This window comes from Sinocyclocheilus grahami, unplaced genomic scaffold, assembly GCF_001515645.1.
Source record: "Sinocyclocheilus grahami isolate Dianchi unplaced genomic scaffold, SAMN03320097.WGS_v1.1 scaffold696.1, whole genome shotgun sequence".
NCBI classification, from domain to species: Eukaryota; Metazoa; Chordata; class Actinopteri; order Cypriniformes; family Cyprinidae; genus Sinocyclocheilus; species Sinocyclocheilus grahami.
In genome coordinates, this window is record NW_015505875.1 from 209004 (window position 1) to 226382 (window position 17379).

The 17379-nt window shown below is 38.4% G+C and overlaps 1 protein-coding gene across 1 annotated transcript in view; it reads left to right on the forward strand.

Moving 5' to 3' along the window:
* The window catches only part of LOC107559724 (desmoglein-3-like), a 28241-nt gene extending 15234 nt beyond the window's left edge, over window positions 1–13007 (forward strand). The window contains exons 3-15 of the mRNA XM_016243644.1: window positions 1719–1880; window positions 1993–2134; window positions 3225–3388; window positions 3654–3785; window positions 3883–4068; window positions 5075–5273; window positions 5310–5505; window positions 5597–5739; window positions 6736–6957; window positions 7285–7536; window positions 8297–8424; window positions 8540–8830; window positions 11180–13007. Coding sequence (XP_016099130.1) covers window positions 1719–1880; window positions 1993–2134; window positions 3225–3388; window positions 3654–3785; window positions 3883–4068; window positions 5075–5273; window positions 5310–5505; window positions 5597–5739; window positions 6736–6957; window positions 7285–7536; window positions 8297–8424; window positions 8540–8830; window positions 11180–12220 — 3258 coding nt within the window. The 3' untranslated portion in view covers window positions 12221–13007. The remainder of the gene's footprint in view (window positions 1–1718; window positions 1881–1992; window positions 2135–3224; window positions 3389–3653; window positions 3786–3882; window positions 4069–5074; window positions 5274–5309; window positions 5506–5596; window positions 5740–6735; window positions 6958–7284; window positions 7537–8296; window positions 8425–8539; window positions 8831–11179) is intronic.
* The last annotated feature ends 4372 nt before the right edge of the window (window positions 13008–17379 follow it).

The following is a 17379-nucleotide window of genomic DNA, read 5'->3' on the forward strand; positions in this document are numbered from 1 at the left end:
TGGCACATCGAGAAGAAAGCCCCTCTCTTTTTTCCCAATATCTGCTAGGTTCACCCACAGATGTCCCTCTGTCACTACCATAGCCACCATGGACCTGCCACTAGCATAGGCGGCCTGCTTAGTAGCACGGAGAGCAAAATCAGTGGTGCGGCGCACTCAGCTACCTCATCTTTCAGCAGGTCAGCCTGATATGCTTGGAGCATCACCATCGTGTGCAATGAAGCGACAGCCCGACCTGCTGCTTCTGCGTATGCCCTGGCATTTGAGCAAGATGTCAAGGAGGGAGTCTTAAGAGAAGACGTCTCACCCATAGAGAGATAGCTGGCCAGCGTCTCTCTATAGGGGCATCTTCTCATAACCGCTTTCGCACATCGCCTACATAACTCGTATGCTGGAATCGATGGATGCGTGAGGAAAAATGGCGTCTTTCATTCCTTCTCAATCTCTGTATGGAAAACAGGAAGAAAGGAAGGCTCACCTGAGCTGGAGGGTTATGGCCAGAAAAATAACGCTCATCGAGATACCTCGCAGCACTCAGCTACCTCATCTTTCAGCAGGTCAGCCTGATATGCTTGGAGCATCACCATCGTGTGCAATGAAGCGACAGCCCGACCTGCTGCTTCTGCGTATGCCCTGGCATTTGAGCAAGATGTCAAGGAGGGAGTCTTAAGAGAAGACGTCTCACCCATAGAGAGATAGCTGGCCAGCGTCTCTCTATAGGGGCATCTTCTCATAACCGCTTTCGCACATCGCCTACATAACTCGTATGCTGGAATCGATGGATGCGTGAGGAAAAATGGCGTCTTTCATTCCTTCTCAATCTCTGTATGGAAAACAGGAAGAAAGGAAGGCTCACCTGAGCTGGAGGGTTATGGCCAGAAAAATAACGCTCATCGAGATACCTCGCAACGTCCCTTTCTTCGCCCGCTTCACGGCAAGTAAAGCCTTGCCGTGGCTCGATCCATAACTTTCAAAAGCTCATCATACGCAGGGCAGGAAGATTGGGAAGGCTCAGCCTCAGCTTCTCTGCCCTCCTCAGACATTTCCTGCGTTTGCTGGGCTGAAGCCAGCAGAGCACTGGCCCCTGGATCAGACAATGTTAATGAAATAACATCATCCTCCAGCGGCTCACTCTCGTCCACAGCTGACGAGATCATGTGTGTCATCAGATGTTAAACAACGTCAACACGGATGCACACATCCTCTAGACGCTTTGCTAGTGCTCGCCATAATGATATGAATAGAGATCGTCTTACCACAGAAATACACGCTTCAAACAAAACAGTCAATGAAGACGAAGAAGAGGATGATGTGTTCTCCCGGCGCCTATTTATACTATAGTCGCACCGGTAGTGACGTCAGGGCTGTCGCCGGTCAACGTGTTGTTGGTGTTTTTTCAATGTATGCTTCAGACACGGGTCACGACGAGGCGTTCCCCATAGCGACCCCTAGAGGACGCAGTTCGAAGTTCCCATGAAAGGGAACTGATGTTTGCAGTATCATTATTGGTGCACACGTAAGAGTAGTTGATGAAGTCACCACTTCACATGTGTGATATACAGTGAAACAATATCATTAACAAATCCACGTATTTAAGATTTGCAATGCTTAATTAACAAATCCACGTATTTAAGATTTGCAATGCTTAATGTGTCAGGCCACTGAGGCTTGATTGTTTTTTTGGGGGGGTTAAATACATGTGTTTCTGATTTATTTAGATTCGCTCAGATAAGGAAGACGTCAGAATGAGAAATGTGAAGTACTCGCTGAAGGGCATCGGTGCAGACCAAGAGCCGTTCCATTTATTTGTGGTGAATCCTGAAACTGGATATGTAACTATAACGAGGTTCCTTGACAGAGAGTCCATCGCACAATACAATGTAAGTGAAATGGCCATGATGACAATAATGATGATGATGATGAAGGTGGCTTTAACACCTACACTTGATTATGAGGGGTGGTGATCTTAAATTTATTTCTTCACCTCTGTAGCTTTCAGGCGTTGCTACATTCACAGATGGCGCAATTGCAGAGAATGACATTGGGTTGAGAATAAAAGTGAAGGATCAGAATGATAATCCGCCTGTTTTCGGTCCAATGATACCTGGCGATGTAAACGAGCTCAGTCTAGTAGGTATGTGAACTGCAGTTGTTACAGGTGTTTAAAAAAAGTGACTTGAAGTTTGTACAATAAACATAATGGAGATTAATAATTATCAAATTCTGCATGTGGGTTATTGACTCAAACCAAAACCTTTTTTTATATATATAATCTGTTAATTTAAAATGTATTCATAATTTGAATACTGAATACATACTTTTCTGTATTAAAATTAATTTATCTTTTATGAAGTAGTTTTGCAAGATATGTTATTATTATTTAACAGGAATTTAAGAGGAAATTCATTATTATAAGGGGGAAAAATCAGCTGCACTTCTTATTAATATTTGGTAATATAAATTTAGTTGTAAAATGTCATGTGGTGCAACTCCCCAAAATAAACACTACAATTCAAAAATCTGGGGTCTGTAAGTCTTTTAAATGTTTTTGAAAGAAGTGTCTTATGCTCACCAATGCTGCATTTATTTGATTAAAAAAATATATATATATAAACATAAATATTGTGAAAATATTATTAAAATTTAAAATAACTTTCAATTTTTCAATTTTAATATTTTTCAAATTTAATTTAGTGATGGCAAAGCTGAATTTTCAGCAGCTTACTCCTCTTCAGGGTCACATCATTTTTTTCAGAAATCATTCTAATATGCTGATTTGCTGCTCAAGAAATATTTCTTATTATTACCAATTCTGAAAACAGTTGTACTGCTAAATATTTTTGTGTAAAAAAATTGTAAGGATTCTTTGATGAAGTTAAAGAACAACATTTATTTGAAATATAATTATTTTGTAAAATTGTAAATGTCTTTCTTTACTGTCTCTTTTGGTCAATTTAATGCATTTTTGCAGTCTAAAATTATTCAGTATACACAGTAGTAATGTATAATTAAAAACAACATTTAAATAATGATAAAAATGTTTTACTTGAAAGTTACACCTCTTGATATGTATACAGGATAAAATGGTATGAAGGTTTTTAAAACTTTATGAAGCCAACATGAATACAAAGAGTACATTTCTAAGAACTTGTCACATGTTTTAAACTAGATTTTTCGAAGGATTTGTTCTTTTCATTTATCGCGGGCACTCTTATTTTATACAGATACAGCAGTGATGAAGATTAATTGCTTTGATGCTGATGAGGTAGGAAACCCAAACTCTCAAATCAAGTATGAGATTGTTGAGCAGCAGCCAGCTGGGGCGCAAATGTTCAGAGTTGATGCAGATGGGACAGTCCGTGTTAACAATCCTGAACTGGATAGAGAGGTGAGAGGTCACCACCACTGTATCAAATGTGTACCTGATATCCAACATGCTTACATAACACACATAGACTCCATGTGTTTGCACTGGCTCTACTTCATTGACAGCATTTGTAAGCTTCAGTGTCAGTGCCAGATGTTCTGTTATTGTTTCAGTTTAAATGAGTAATGCAGGAACATATAAAGACACAATAACTGCTTTTGTTGAGCATATTGAACAGCATGTAAATTATTCCACCTGTTTATTTACGTGCCATCTCTCTCTTCAGGCTATTGATCAGTATGTCCTGCTTATCAAAGCATCTGACCTGAACGGAGCCCCAGGCGGCAATACCGCCACAGGAACAGTCACCATCAAGATCAATGATGTCAACGATAATGTGCCTACATTGCAAGGCCCAGTAAGAAAATATCTACACTATGTTTACATCCACACAGTTTTAATGTTGTTGTAGTGGTCCCTGCTATTTTTGCAACTTATTTTTTCTTTCCCCATAGTTTGAGGCTAGTATTGAGGAAAATACAGATAAAATAGAGGTGATGAGACTTAAAGCAAGTGACCTGGATCTTAAGGACACGGATAACTGGGTGACTAAGTGCTTTATTGCATCAGGCAATGAGGCTGGATACTTCAGCATTCACACGGACCCAAAGACCAATGAGGCAGTCATTATGCTTGACAAGGTGTGCAATGATATGTGTTGGTTATTTTTCTTTCATAATTTCTAGGATAGTTGTCAGTAGGTTTTTTTGTGATACCAAAATGTAAGTATTCATTACACATACTATACATATTAGTATAAAACTAATTCAGTTTAGTAAACAAGTAATTATTTTAAGTAATTATTCAAGTAAGCAGTCAATAATAAAGGAATAATGTAAATGCAGTTTCTCTTTTTCTTTTTAGTATTGTTGTTGTTTGATTCATATTATTGACATAATAGACAGTAACATTGTGAAATATTATTACACTTTAAAATAACTTATTTTTATGATGGCACAGCTGAATTTTCAGCAGCTATTTGAAATAGAAATCTTGTAAAGTTATACATGTCTTTACTCTCTCACTTTTTATTCATTTAATGCAGGGGTGTCCAAACTCGGTCCTGTAGGGCCGGTGTCCTGAAGAGTTTAGCTCCAACCCCAATTAAACACACCTGAACCAGCTAATCAAGCTCTTACTAGGCATACTAGAAACTTAAAGGCAGGTGTGTTGAGGCAATTTGTAGCTAAACTCTGCAGGACACCGGCCCTCCAGGACTGAGTTTGGGCAGCCCTGATTTAATGCATCCTTGCCAAGTAAAAGTATTAACTTTAAAAATACTTTCCCCAAACTTTTAAATAGTAGTGTACTTTGATTATTCATCAAAACTTATTCTTTTAACATTCACATGATACATAATTTACTGTGTTTACATTAATACATTGCAAAGATTTTGATGACCCGTGCAGAAAAGTACAGTTTTACCATCGAAAACAGTTAGTCAGACAGCACTTGGGTAATAAATTGAATCAGTACTTGGTTATATTGATACAGAAGAAAGGCTAGTATTGTTACCTTTATTATAGTATCAACTTTCTTTAAAAGTACTTGTACTTTTGTCATTGTTACTTATAGCATGTAACTGAAGCAGATTATACTCTCAGCCATTTGCTTGAAAAAATTATCTCGTGTCTGTTTTCCCTGCAGGCTGTTGATTATGAGGATGTCAAAGACCTGAACCTTGGCATTGGTGTAATGAACAATGCTCCATTCCACCCCTCTGTGACTGGAGGACAAGAAGGAATAAACATAAACTTCGGTGGCAGCGGTGATGGCGCAGGAGGAGGAGGAGGAGGAGGCGACGGCGGCGGCGGCGGAGGCGGAGGCGGAGGCGGTGGGGGTGGCGGCGGTGGTGGTGGCGGTGGTGGCAGCGGTGGTGCAGGCGGTTCATGGTCGATGTCAGGGAGTCAGATATACAATGTGAACGTAAAGGTGAAAAACCAGCCAGAAGGACCCAAGTTCATGCCCCTAACAAAAGCCATTGCCATCTCAGAAGGCAAGACTTTTAACAGCAATGAGGTCATCGCAAGGTACCCGGCCACTGACACAGACACGGGAAAGGAAGCTACCAACGTGAAGTATGTTTACATAGAAATAGTTCTGTCAACAATTAAGCATATAAAAGAAAAAGAAATGAGCTTGAACCAACTATGTTCCCTTTTCTTATAGGTATGTTAAAGGATTTGACCCAGATAACTGGCTGAGCATTGATGAGACAACTGGGGCCATTAGAATGAACAAGGCTCCTGACCGCGAGTCCAAGTATCTAGTTAACGGCACTTACAACGCCCTGATTTACAGCATAACTCAAGGCAAGTTCCAGGCAGGATTATTAACTAAAACTAAAACCTTAAATGGCTAGTTGATAATTCTGTCATCATTTACTCAAGTTGTTCCAAACCTGTACGAGTTTCTTCTGTTGAACACAAAAGTACCAAATGTTGGTAACCAAACAGTTGCTGGTAGCCAATTGACTTCTATATTATTTTCTTTCCATATTATGGAAGTCAGTGACTGCCAGCAACTGTTTGGTTACCAACAGTATAAATATAACTGAAACTTATTTTATTTCAACTCATTGTCAAGGCAACATTTCTCATTTTCATTTAGTTTCATTTGAAGTACTAAAATAACTAAAACTAAAAACTATGTAGACATTAATTAAGAATTTTTAAAAAAGTGATAAAAATGACAAACACAACAAAATTACTAAAACTATAACTAAAATAGTATATAAATGATACTAAAATAACACTGGTTCCAGGTAAAAGGGAAAACATTTCTTTTTTTGTTGGTTTATTTATCCAACTGTTCTATTTTTTTTCTGAACTGTTGCCATATGTTGCCAGGTTATTGTTCACTGCCATAATATATGATAATATTCTGCATTAACTTATAGACCAATCATAATTCCAGTGTGCTGCATTTTACAATAAAATGGACATTGCAGGTATATAACCTGTCCTGAAGATGGCGCCTTCTTCACATTGATCAATAATAGTTACTGAAAACCGGGTCAATGTTTGGATACTTAACCATCTGCAAGTTATGTTGTAAAAATTATTTGATTTCATTCACTTATACCATTTATTTACAATGCATTCTCTTTTTCTATATTTTTCTTTTAGTATTTTTTTAAACTAAGGGAAAGTAGCCCGAAAGCATTCTTTTATTTTACTTTTTGACACTTCAGTTTTTATTATATATAACAGTATTATAACATTTGTCTCACATTTATGTTTGTGTATTGTATGCAAATCAAAATAATATATTATTTTTTTAAATATGTTTTTCCTTTTTTCTTATAGACTTGCCTTCAAAGACGGCAACAGGCACCATTGCCATCCAGGTAGAGGATTTTAATGATCACTGCCCAACTTTGGCAAGCAAAGTCAAGACACTTTGTACTGAAAAGGATGCCGTCTTAGTCACTGCAGTGGATGAGGATGCGCCACCCAATGGAGCTCCATTCACCTTCAATGTTGTCCCAGAAGGAACTAAAGGGAAATGGACAGTCGAGCATTTCAACGGTATGGGTGTCCGTTGGGAACACAATGGCCCACATGGCCAACCATAAAAGCTTTATGACCCACAACTATACTTCACTGACGTAACATTTAAAAATTGCATTGAAGTTAAATTATATTTCCATGAATATGTATAGTAAAATACTGCTGCAGTACCTCTGTGTGTCACTGGGGGGAAGGGGAAGGAGGGGGGGTTAAACATGTTTAGCCCACATGTTAGAAACTACCTGTTGTAAGAAGTCAAAAATATAAAGTACTAGTCAGAGATCTGTTAATCAGGATGTCACTACTGTCTCTGTGGTTGAGATCGTCTGTTTTTCTTCTTATCAGATACCACTGCCATCTTCAGAACCCATCAAAAGCTGTGGCCAGGAGAATACGAGCTGACGGTGGACGTCAAGGACCAGCAGGGATTGTCATGTCCAGAACCTCAGAAAATTCAGGTGGATGTGTGCACCTGTACCGACCAGGGAGCTTGTGCCCGAACAGGAGGACATGGAGGAACAGGAGCATTTAAGAAGGGATCCAGGTTTGGACCTGCTGGAATCGGCCTTCTCTTCCTTGGACTCCTTTCACTATTGCGTAAGTTCACACCAGTATCTTAACAAAGTCTACCATGTAAATCTGTCTTTCTGACATTCCCTAGATATTTAGTTAATTGCCCAATTTCTATTTATGCCACATTTAAAGCTGAAGCATGCCGTTTCTGCAGGACTAATGAAATGACAAAAATAAAGCATATTTTCAGGAGCGGGTGTAAAGATTGACAGTTAAGAGCTAACATGTGTGGCAAAATCTTGAGTTTAGCTTGCCTGTCGAGAAGAAACTCCACAAGTTTGGCGTCTTTATTGAAACCCAAACATTCCACCAATTCATTCCTCCATCTCATTGCCACTGCCAATGTTTACCCTTGTCTGTCTCTTCGAATTCTGTAACCAAATATGAAGTTCTTTTTCCATGTGATGTGTCAGCTTTAGTCCCACACTGGCTAAAATTCAGTAGCCACACCCCAGTCTGTCACTATAGGTTGAGCTGGAAACAGATTGATGGATCTGAGCAAACTGCTCTACATTTTTTGCCTGGGAGGCTCAATCTTTACACTTCTAGGGAAGATAAACCCATGAATGGCACGCTAATATTACAATAAATTAGGTTAAGAGAATGTATTTTGAACTTCACCTTGAACTTTGATTTGATTCACCTTAAGATTTGGAACAACATGATGACCGAATTTTCATTTTTGGGGTGGACTTAGCCTATTAAGCAGAATACCAGACAGAGCATGATTGTTAGTTGTTATTATTATGTGAAAAATAAATGCTATATTTCTCCTCTGTTACAGTCATCCCACTCCTGTTGCTGCTGTGTCAGTGTGGAGCTGCTGGGCTGGCGGGAGCTTTCACAGACATGCCCTTTGACACTAAAGAGCATCTCATCTCTTACCATACCGAGGGCCAGGGTGAGGACAGGGTAAGATCTTGAACTTCTGATTGATTTGCAATGCATGTTATCAGGAACAAAATCTGATTAAGATGTTATTTCTGTTATAAAGCTAAATAAATCAAACCCTTTTTTTCTCTGATAGGATGTTCCACTACACGATGTTGTTGATCGAAGGATCGAAGGAAGGAATTTTATGTCGAGAGACGTTGTAAGTGATATGTACTTCACAGGAGGAGCTGGAGGAGTAGGTGGAGCAAGAGGAGCAGGCTTCCTGGACTCCTCTTCCACAATGGGTGGCCGTGGCTACAATGAAATGGAAATGTCCTACATGGACTCGATGAGGAGAAGTGAGACTCTTAGGAGTAGAGAAATGGCTGGAGATTTTGACGGAATGGCCGTGTCTGATATGTTCCTGGGTGAATACTATTCACAGGTTAGTATACTGTACCTACAGGAAAGTGTGTATATAAAGTCAGTTCAACACGTTTATTTAATGTGATTAATTATACAATTATCTATCTATCTATCTATCTATCTATTGTTATATCATTCATTCTATATATATCGTTCATTCTATCTATCGTTATATCATTGGTTCTCTCTATCTTTATATCATTTATCATTCTGTTGTTCTACAGTGCCGTTGAAAGTTTGTGAACCCTTTAGAATTTTCTATATTTCTGCATAAATATGACACAAAACATAATCGAAATTTCACACAGTCCTGAAAGTAGACAAAGTCCTGAAAGTAGACAAAGAGAACCCAAACAAACAAGTGAGACAAAAATATGTTCTTTGTCATTTATTTATTCAGGAAAATGATACAATATTACATATCTGTGAGTGGCAAAAATATGTGAATCTCTAGGATTGGCAGTTAATTTGAAGGTGAAATTAGAGTCCATTCAGAGTTGTTTTCAATCAGTGAAATTACTATCAGGTGTCAGTGCGTGCCCCGTTTTATTTAAAGAACAGGGATCTATCAGTCTGATCATGTTTGTGGAAGTGTATCATGGCATGAACAAAGGAGATCTCTGAGGACCTCAGAAGAAAGAGTTGCTGTTGCTCATCAGGCTAGAAAAGGTTACAAAAACATCTCTAAAGAGTTTGGACTCCACAAATCCACAGTCAGACAGATTGTGTACAAATGGAGGAAATTCAAGACCACTGTTACCCTCCCCAGTGATTGACCAACAAAGATCACTCCAAAAGCAAGACGTGTAATAGTCTGCAAGGTTGCAAAGGAACCCAGGGTAACTTCTAAGCAACTAAAGGCCTTTCTCACATTGGCTAATGTTAATGTTCATGAGTCCACCATCAGGAGAACACTGAACAGCCACGGTGTGCATGGTGCATCCAAAAAGAACATTGCTGCCAGTCTGCAGTTTGCTAAAGATCATGCGGACAAGCCAGAGGGCTACTGGAGAAATGTTTTGTGGATGGATGAGACCAAAATAGAACTTTTTGGTTTAAATGAGAAGCGTTATATTTGAAGAAAAGAACACACTGCATTCCAGCATAAGAACCTTATCCCATCTGTGAAACACAGTGGTGCTGGTATCATGGTTTGGGCCTGTTTTGCTGCATCTGGACCAGGACAGCTTGCCATCATTGATGGAACAATGAATTCTGAATTATACCAGCAAATTCTGAAGGAAAATGTCAGGACATCTGTCCGAGAACTGAATCTCAAGAGAAAGTGTGTCATGCAGCAAGACAATGACCCCAAGAACAAAAGTTGTTCTACCAAAGAATGGTTAAAGAAAAACAAAGCGAATGTTTCGTAATGGTCAAGTCAAAGTCCGGACCTTAATCCAATTGAAATTTTGTGGAAGGAGCTGAAGCAAGTAGTTCATAGGAGGAAACCCACCAACATCACAGAGTTGAAGTGGTTCTGTACTGAGGAATGGGCTAAAACTCCTTCAAGATGTTGTGCAGGACTGACCAGCAGTTACAAGAAACATTACCTGCAGTTATTGCTGCAAAAGGGGGTCAGACCAGATACTGAAAGCAAAGATTCACATACTTTTGCCACTCACAGATATGTAACACTGGATCATTTTTCTCAATAAATAAATGACAAAGAAAATATTTTTGTCTCATTTGTTTGTTTGGGTTCTCTTTGTCTACTTTCAGGAATTGTGTGAAATTTTGATTATGTTTTGAGTCATATTTATGCAGAAATATAGAAAATTCTAAAGGGTTCACAAACTTTCAAGCAGCACTGTATCTATATAATATTCTATCTGGTTATCGTTCTATCATTCATTCTATCTATCGTTATATCATTAGGTCTATCTGTCGTTATATCATTTATCATTCTGTCTGTTCTATCTTTATAATGTTCTGTCTTGTTATCGTTCAATCATTTTATCATTCTGTTGTTTTTTTGTTGTATTTATTGTTCTATCTGCCAGTTGTTCTAACATTTATCATTCTATCTATCTATCTATCTATAGTTCTATCTAATGCTCTGTCATTTTGTCATTCTATAATTTTTTGTTCTATCTGTTGTTCTAGTGATCTATCATTTTATTGTTCTATTGTTTTATCATTCTGTTGTTCTATCTATCTATCTATCTATCTATCTATCTATTGTTTTATTTTTCAATCTATCTATTGTTCTATCATTTCATCACATCATTCTATCTATCATTTCATTGTTCAATCTATCACTCTATCATTATCGTACTATTATTATATTGATGTATTGTATGTGGTTCACATGCCTGTGTGTGTGTATATATATATATATATATATATTTATTTATGTGTGTTACAGAAAAGTCATGCAGTGGAGGATGGATTTGCTAAGAATGAAGCTATGGTGTATGACTATGAAGGGAAGGGCTCTCCTGTGGGCTCTGTGGGCTGCTGCAGCATCCTCGAAGATAACAATGACCTAGAGTTTCTCAATGACCTCGGGCCCAAGTTCACTACTCTCGCTGAAATATGTGGCGGTAAAAAGACTGAGGTCCCAGCTCCTCTTCCTCCCAAACCCATCGTGGACCGTACCGAGGTGTCTTCATCAACCAATGTTATAAATTCTGGAAATATTGCCACTAACAGAGCTATATCTTCAAACGCATTGAATATAGCTTCCAACACAGCTACGACATCATCTACTCATGTGGAGAACTTCCTTGTCACAGACAACCGGCCCACAATGATTACGAGCGTACAACCAGCTCCAACAGTCCTGATGCAACCGCAGCCAATGTACTACATGGTCGAGCCACAGCCCAGCACGGTACTGCTCACTGAAAGGCCCGCCATGGGACAGAACATGTACGTGCTGAACAGCGGCCCTGTAGCCGAGGGAGTTGTAGTCCAAGGCGGCAACATAGCAACGAATACCCTGACCCGCGGTGAGAGAATGGTGCTTGTGGACAGAGGTGCTCCGGCTCATGTTGGGATGATGCACACAGGTAATCTGTCTGGATCACAAGTGCTCCTGGTGGATGGGGGAGCCACGAGCGGTCATGTCCTTCAGGGGGGTCAAGTCCTTCAGGGGATGCTTCAGAGAGGGGTTGCTGGATCTCAGGGCATAATGGTTGTGGAAGGACAAGGGGGTCAATTGATTCAGGGGTCCCTCAAAAAAGGTGTTTCCACTCATGGTGGATCTCAAAATGTCCTTTATGTGGAGAGCAAAGGGGGATCAGGTGTGGGCCAGGGGGGTCTTCAAAAGGGCATGGCAGCCACCGCAGGGTCATTTGGTAGCGTCGGATTGGGTGGGACATCTGTCCAGATAAACCAAAATCCATCATCACATAAAGTCATTGTCCAAGAGAGAAAGGTTGTGACAACACAAAATATCAAGTAACAACGAAACACTCATACAGTACTTGTACAGTCGTAAAAGTGTTAGAGGGTTTAGAAAACCATACTGTCAATCAAGTCTTCAGAGCTCATGCATGCAAATAATTAGTTTCATGTTGTCAACATGTTATGCTACTGAGAATATGCAAATTAATGCTTGAAAAACTGGTTTTTAATGCCCTTGAGCGTACTTCTCCATTTGTGTTGTGCACTATACATGACTTTATTTTCCTTCTTTTTTCCTTGCCTATAGATTATATGTTACTGTACGTATGCATTCAGTGTGTGCTCTGTAAAGACTGTTGTTTGCAGAAAATATGCACAAGTTCTGGTATCCCTGAGGCCATTCCTGTGCAGTTCATGCAAATCAGCTCAAAGCTATTTTCGTAAAGTGCAAATATATGAGAACAGCCAGAAATCTTTGAAGTCTTTAAAATCTGTGCTAATCTTTCAAAAAGGTTTTTTTGGGGTTTTTTTACGGTAAAGTACAGTGCTTTAAAAGACAATTTATTAATAACTTACAAATCAAGTGAACTACAATGTATATATTTGGGTAGCCATTTATAAAAATGTTTAGTGCGCTTCATTTACCAGTACTGGTATGGTGTGCAATTTTACAGTATTTTCCAGTCCTCTTCTTAGTTACTGTTTGTAAACAAGTAGGAAGTCTGATTAGTAAGTCTGTTTAGAAGCGTGTGGTTTTTCTTTGCAGTGCAGTTAAATAAAAAGACCAAGCAGTAATGATTATATGTATGAAATGAATGTTGTGTAAAAATTTCAGAATTGTTTATTAAAAAAATGGTTCAAAACATTTGTATTTAAGAATACAGTAGATAACGAACATTCTCTTTGTTTAGTAATTGGAATTTAATGCTAAATACTAAAAGAAAGAAAAAAACAGTTGTGGTGCTGGGATTTTTCTATTCACAGCTCTGTTTTGGTTAAAAAAATGTTATTTGTTTAGATGTTTGTTGAAGGGGTGGGCAGTGGTTTCCAACTTTCCCAGAAATTGACTCATTAGCTGCATGGTGGGAAAGAGTTTTACTGTTTTTTTTGACAGAAAAACTTTTTCTGGGGTCAATTAAATATATTGTAAAGCAGCTTAAGTCTGTTTAGAACTTATTTTGTAATGCTGATTTTATAAATGTTTCATATGTTTCACTATGGAACAGAATTCCAAAAGACAATAAAAAGTCATTTCAATGCCATCCGGTGTAAAACTTTATCTGTCTGTGGGCATGTGTCAACAAAAACTGGAATCTGTAAAATGGTAACTCAAGGGAGGCCAGTCATTCCTCTAGCAATTTTTTTCAACTGCATGTTCTGTTTCAGACAAAGAAATTGGCCAGAACAACCCATGGCACTCTGGAATAATTGATTCTGTAATGAACTGAACATAAAAGGCAAGTCATTAAAAATAATATAGACAAACTAAAATGTGGGACACTGCTTATGAATTGCAGGATGCTTAAACAATGCTACCAATTTGTGTGACTGTCACCGTACCTGCCCCCAAACATTAGTATTCCACTTGAATATCCTATTTTTCCAAAAAATACCTACTGCATTTTTTAAATTTGGGTGCCACTTCTAGTTCTGGGAACTGCCACTCAAAATAATTGAAACAAATTATATCAAATCATAAGGATAATCCTTATCAGTTAACAGATAATACCATCAGTTTGAGGGAATGAGCTGTACATTTTCCATCATGCTCTATATTTTTTTGTGGGAAAATAGTGTAACGCTTGATATTTTAATGTGATGATATCCTGGGTTGAAGTCATTTCCAATGGGGGAAAACATTAAAAAGGTAATTTGGATTTTTTTTTTTCACAATTATGACTCAGAAATAATACAAATAAATATAGCTGCAGGGCAAGCAGCAATTAACAGGGTTCAAGCATTTTAAGGACTTTATGGGTTGTGTGCTGTTAGGGTCTGGGCCAACATGAAATGTATGGCTGACACCAGAACGCATCCACGATGGAGAATACGATCACACGCACAGAGTAATGAAAGGGCTAAACTACATTACTTAATACACACTGTATTACATAATACACACTAAGCATGCTCAGACACACATTATGTAGTAGATATTAGGGATGTTCCGATCCGCCTTTTTCGCCTCCGATTCCGATACCTAGGGTTCAGTATTGGCCGATACCGATCCGATACCAGTGAAGTTTTTTTCCCTCATTTAAATAAATGTAGAATTTATATATCTCTGTGTGTGGAACTGATAATCATTCTTTCACAATCTACTAGATACAGACTACTTCATTATAAAGAGAAATAAAATAAACAAATATGAAAAAATATAGGCCTATGTATATTTATAATCTATGACAAAAATGTATCATAAACTAGGTTAGTGGATAATTCGGCATAAAAAGTTATTCTCGAAAAATCCGCGCACACTCATTTGCGAAATCCACACGTTTAGTGAAAAAACTATTTTGTGGGGAACAAATAAAAGTGTTGCACTAAATATGGTAAAATGTTACACATTGCTATTTGTATTATTATAAAATCCATTCATTAAAAACATTCATGAATGTATTTATATAGAAGTATATACTATAAAATTAAAATACATTTCTTTTAAATGTATAGCATATTTTTTAATAAGGCAACAACATATGATACGATAGGACAAAACAAATACAGTGCAGCACGAACGAAGTTATGCCAAAAATGGTACAGCTTTTTAAATATCTGAAAGTACACTCTTAATATCAGTCAGTCAAGCAGTCAAAGTAACACAGAATAATTCGCACAATTGAAAAAAAGAAAAAAAAATCTCAGATTTCGATCGGCTCTCTCTGACCGATACCCGATCCGAGAAAAAGGGCACTATCGGAGCCGATACCCGATATGAATATCGGATCGGCGCATCCCTAGTAGATTTAAATATTTGAAATAATTTATAGGTAACAAAATGCTTACTCCAAGTGTCCTGTTTATCATGCCATTTTTCAGGTTTAAATTGAATCCTAATGTGGCATAATTGTCAAAACATATGTTTGTATAAATGCAGTGGTAAACTTTGGCTAAATGTGATATTAAATGTAATAATAATAATTGTATAATGTCTAAATGTCAATACAAAAGTAAAACCTGAGAAACGAACTATAGAAGTGAGTAGAATGACCCAATGAGTGATCCTTTGCTCCCATCTAGTGGTTATAATTGCAGTTTCAGGGAATGTAGCATAGACATTGTGTTTTTAACGTTTATAACTATTATAGTGTCAATTTTTGTCCAATCTCCCTAAAATATGCATGCTTTTTTAGAATCATGTAATGCAAGAGTTTAAAAAGTTTCATGACATTTTGAGTTTTCTTTTAGGATATAGGCTTTTGAGTAGACTAGATCAATACCATATTATTAAATTGGCCCTGCAATAACTGTCCAAATGCGAAAGTTCAAAAGAGTCCAGAGAATTGTACTGCAGTGCTTTTATTGCGGTAGAGCGAGAAACCTAGGATTAGTGTACAAAAGTGGGTTTTAAACATAATTGAGAATATTTAATGAACGGTTTGACTAATAGCAGTGGTTCTTGAGGCAAAGTTGCACAGTATGAGGAGATCTATCAAATGATATGCATATTGTGTGGATGCGTGAAAGCATGCCTCTGAAAGCCGCTGTTAACCTTGTCTAATAGGCGCTCAAACTTCATTGGCCGATGGCGGTCATGTTTTTGGATATATGCAAATGTCCTTATGGACACCTGTGGCTCTTTGGCACGATTTGTGGCTGTCTCAGACGAAAGATGAACAATCGTGGCTCCTAAACACTTACAGTGAGACAGGTTCAAAGACAGCCGGTTTCACAGTCTTGCGACCAAAGAGAGCCTACGATCATTTTCTGACAGTGTCAGAAATTCAGAATGATCATTTTGCTGTTACGATCCACGTTTACGGACCAGCCAATAAAAATCCGACATTAAATCAACGTGACACGGCGCTAAAACATAAAACTGCTTACCTCTAGCTCGTATCCCTTCCTCTTTCGCCGCTTCCACTTTTTTTTCAGCACACATAAAAACTACAACTCTCAAAGTGTGATTCATCATGCTCTTTTTGTTTACCATTAGCGCATGCTGATGACGTTTTATTCTTCTAAAGTAACGTGTGTCTTATGCCGAGTTCACACTGCACGATTTTAGGCCGATTTTTCACTCGCCGACAGGTTTTGCGAAATCGCCGACAAATGCCCAAAATCGGAGGCAAATCGGTGCTCGTTCACGTGAGTGAAAATCACGCAGTGTGAATTATCAAAGACACGATCTGAGGGAATCGCAATTCACAATCACACTGTGTGAAATGAGTTCTGACTGAAAAACACATCGGCGATGACCTACAGCCAATGAGAGACCAAGATACAGGGCAGCGGGAAGTTCAGGGAGGAGTTATATGAAACGTAGTTTGCGGACCAGTGTTGCCAAATCCTCGATTGCAGGGTTTTGTAGCGAAAACCTGGCAACCCTGCACCAGACAGAGCTATCGGCGATTCTTCCTATTGTGAAGTCATGCAGTGTGTAACCTCCTGTCGCCGATCCATCGTGCAGTGTGAACTCAGCAACAACTGAATGCTACCCCAGATAGTCACGCAGTGTGAAAACAACGGCGATCCGACGAGTTTGAAAATCGTGCAGTGTGAACTCAGCATTAGCCTACGGTGTCATCATTGTACAGTCCGCATACATGTTGTACCGAAGTTTATCAGATCCATGTCGCACAATTAGATTTGCAATGATCTTACATGATTAGCCTACTAAAATTGTGCAGTGTGTCCCGGGATTAATAGCTTAGGAGTTATGAGCTATTTCGTACTTTTGATTGCTGTCAGGCCGATTGGGGTGAGCCTTGGTGACGTTGTAGATGATGTGAGTTCTACCATCCCTCCAAGTTTCAAGTCTCTACGATTTACGGTTTGGTCTGCCCGATTAAATGTTGGATTGGCCATTCTAATAATTACATGCTTGAACCCCTAATTAACTTTTTGAATTGGGGAATTGTGAATCACAAACTTGTAATTGCAAGAAAAAGTTAAATTGTGAGATAAAAAGTCACTATTAACTTTTTTAATTTTATTTCATGATGGAAATTAATATATATCGTCTCGGGTTACTTATGTAACCATGGTTCCCTGAGT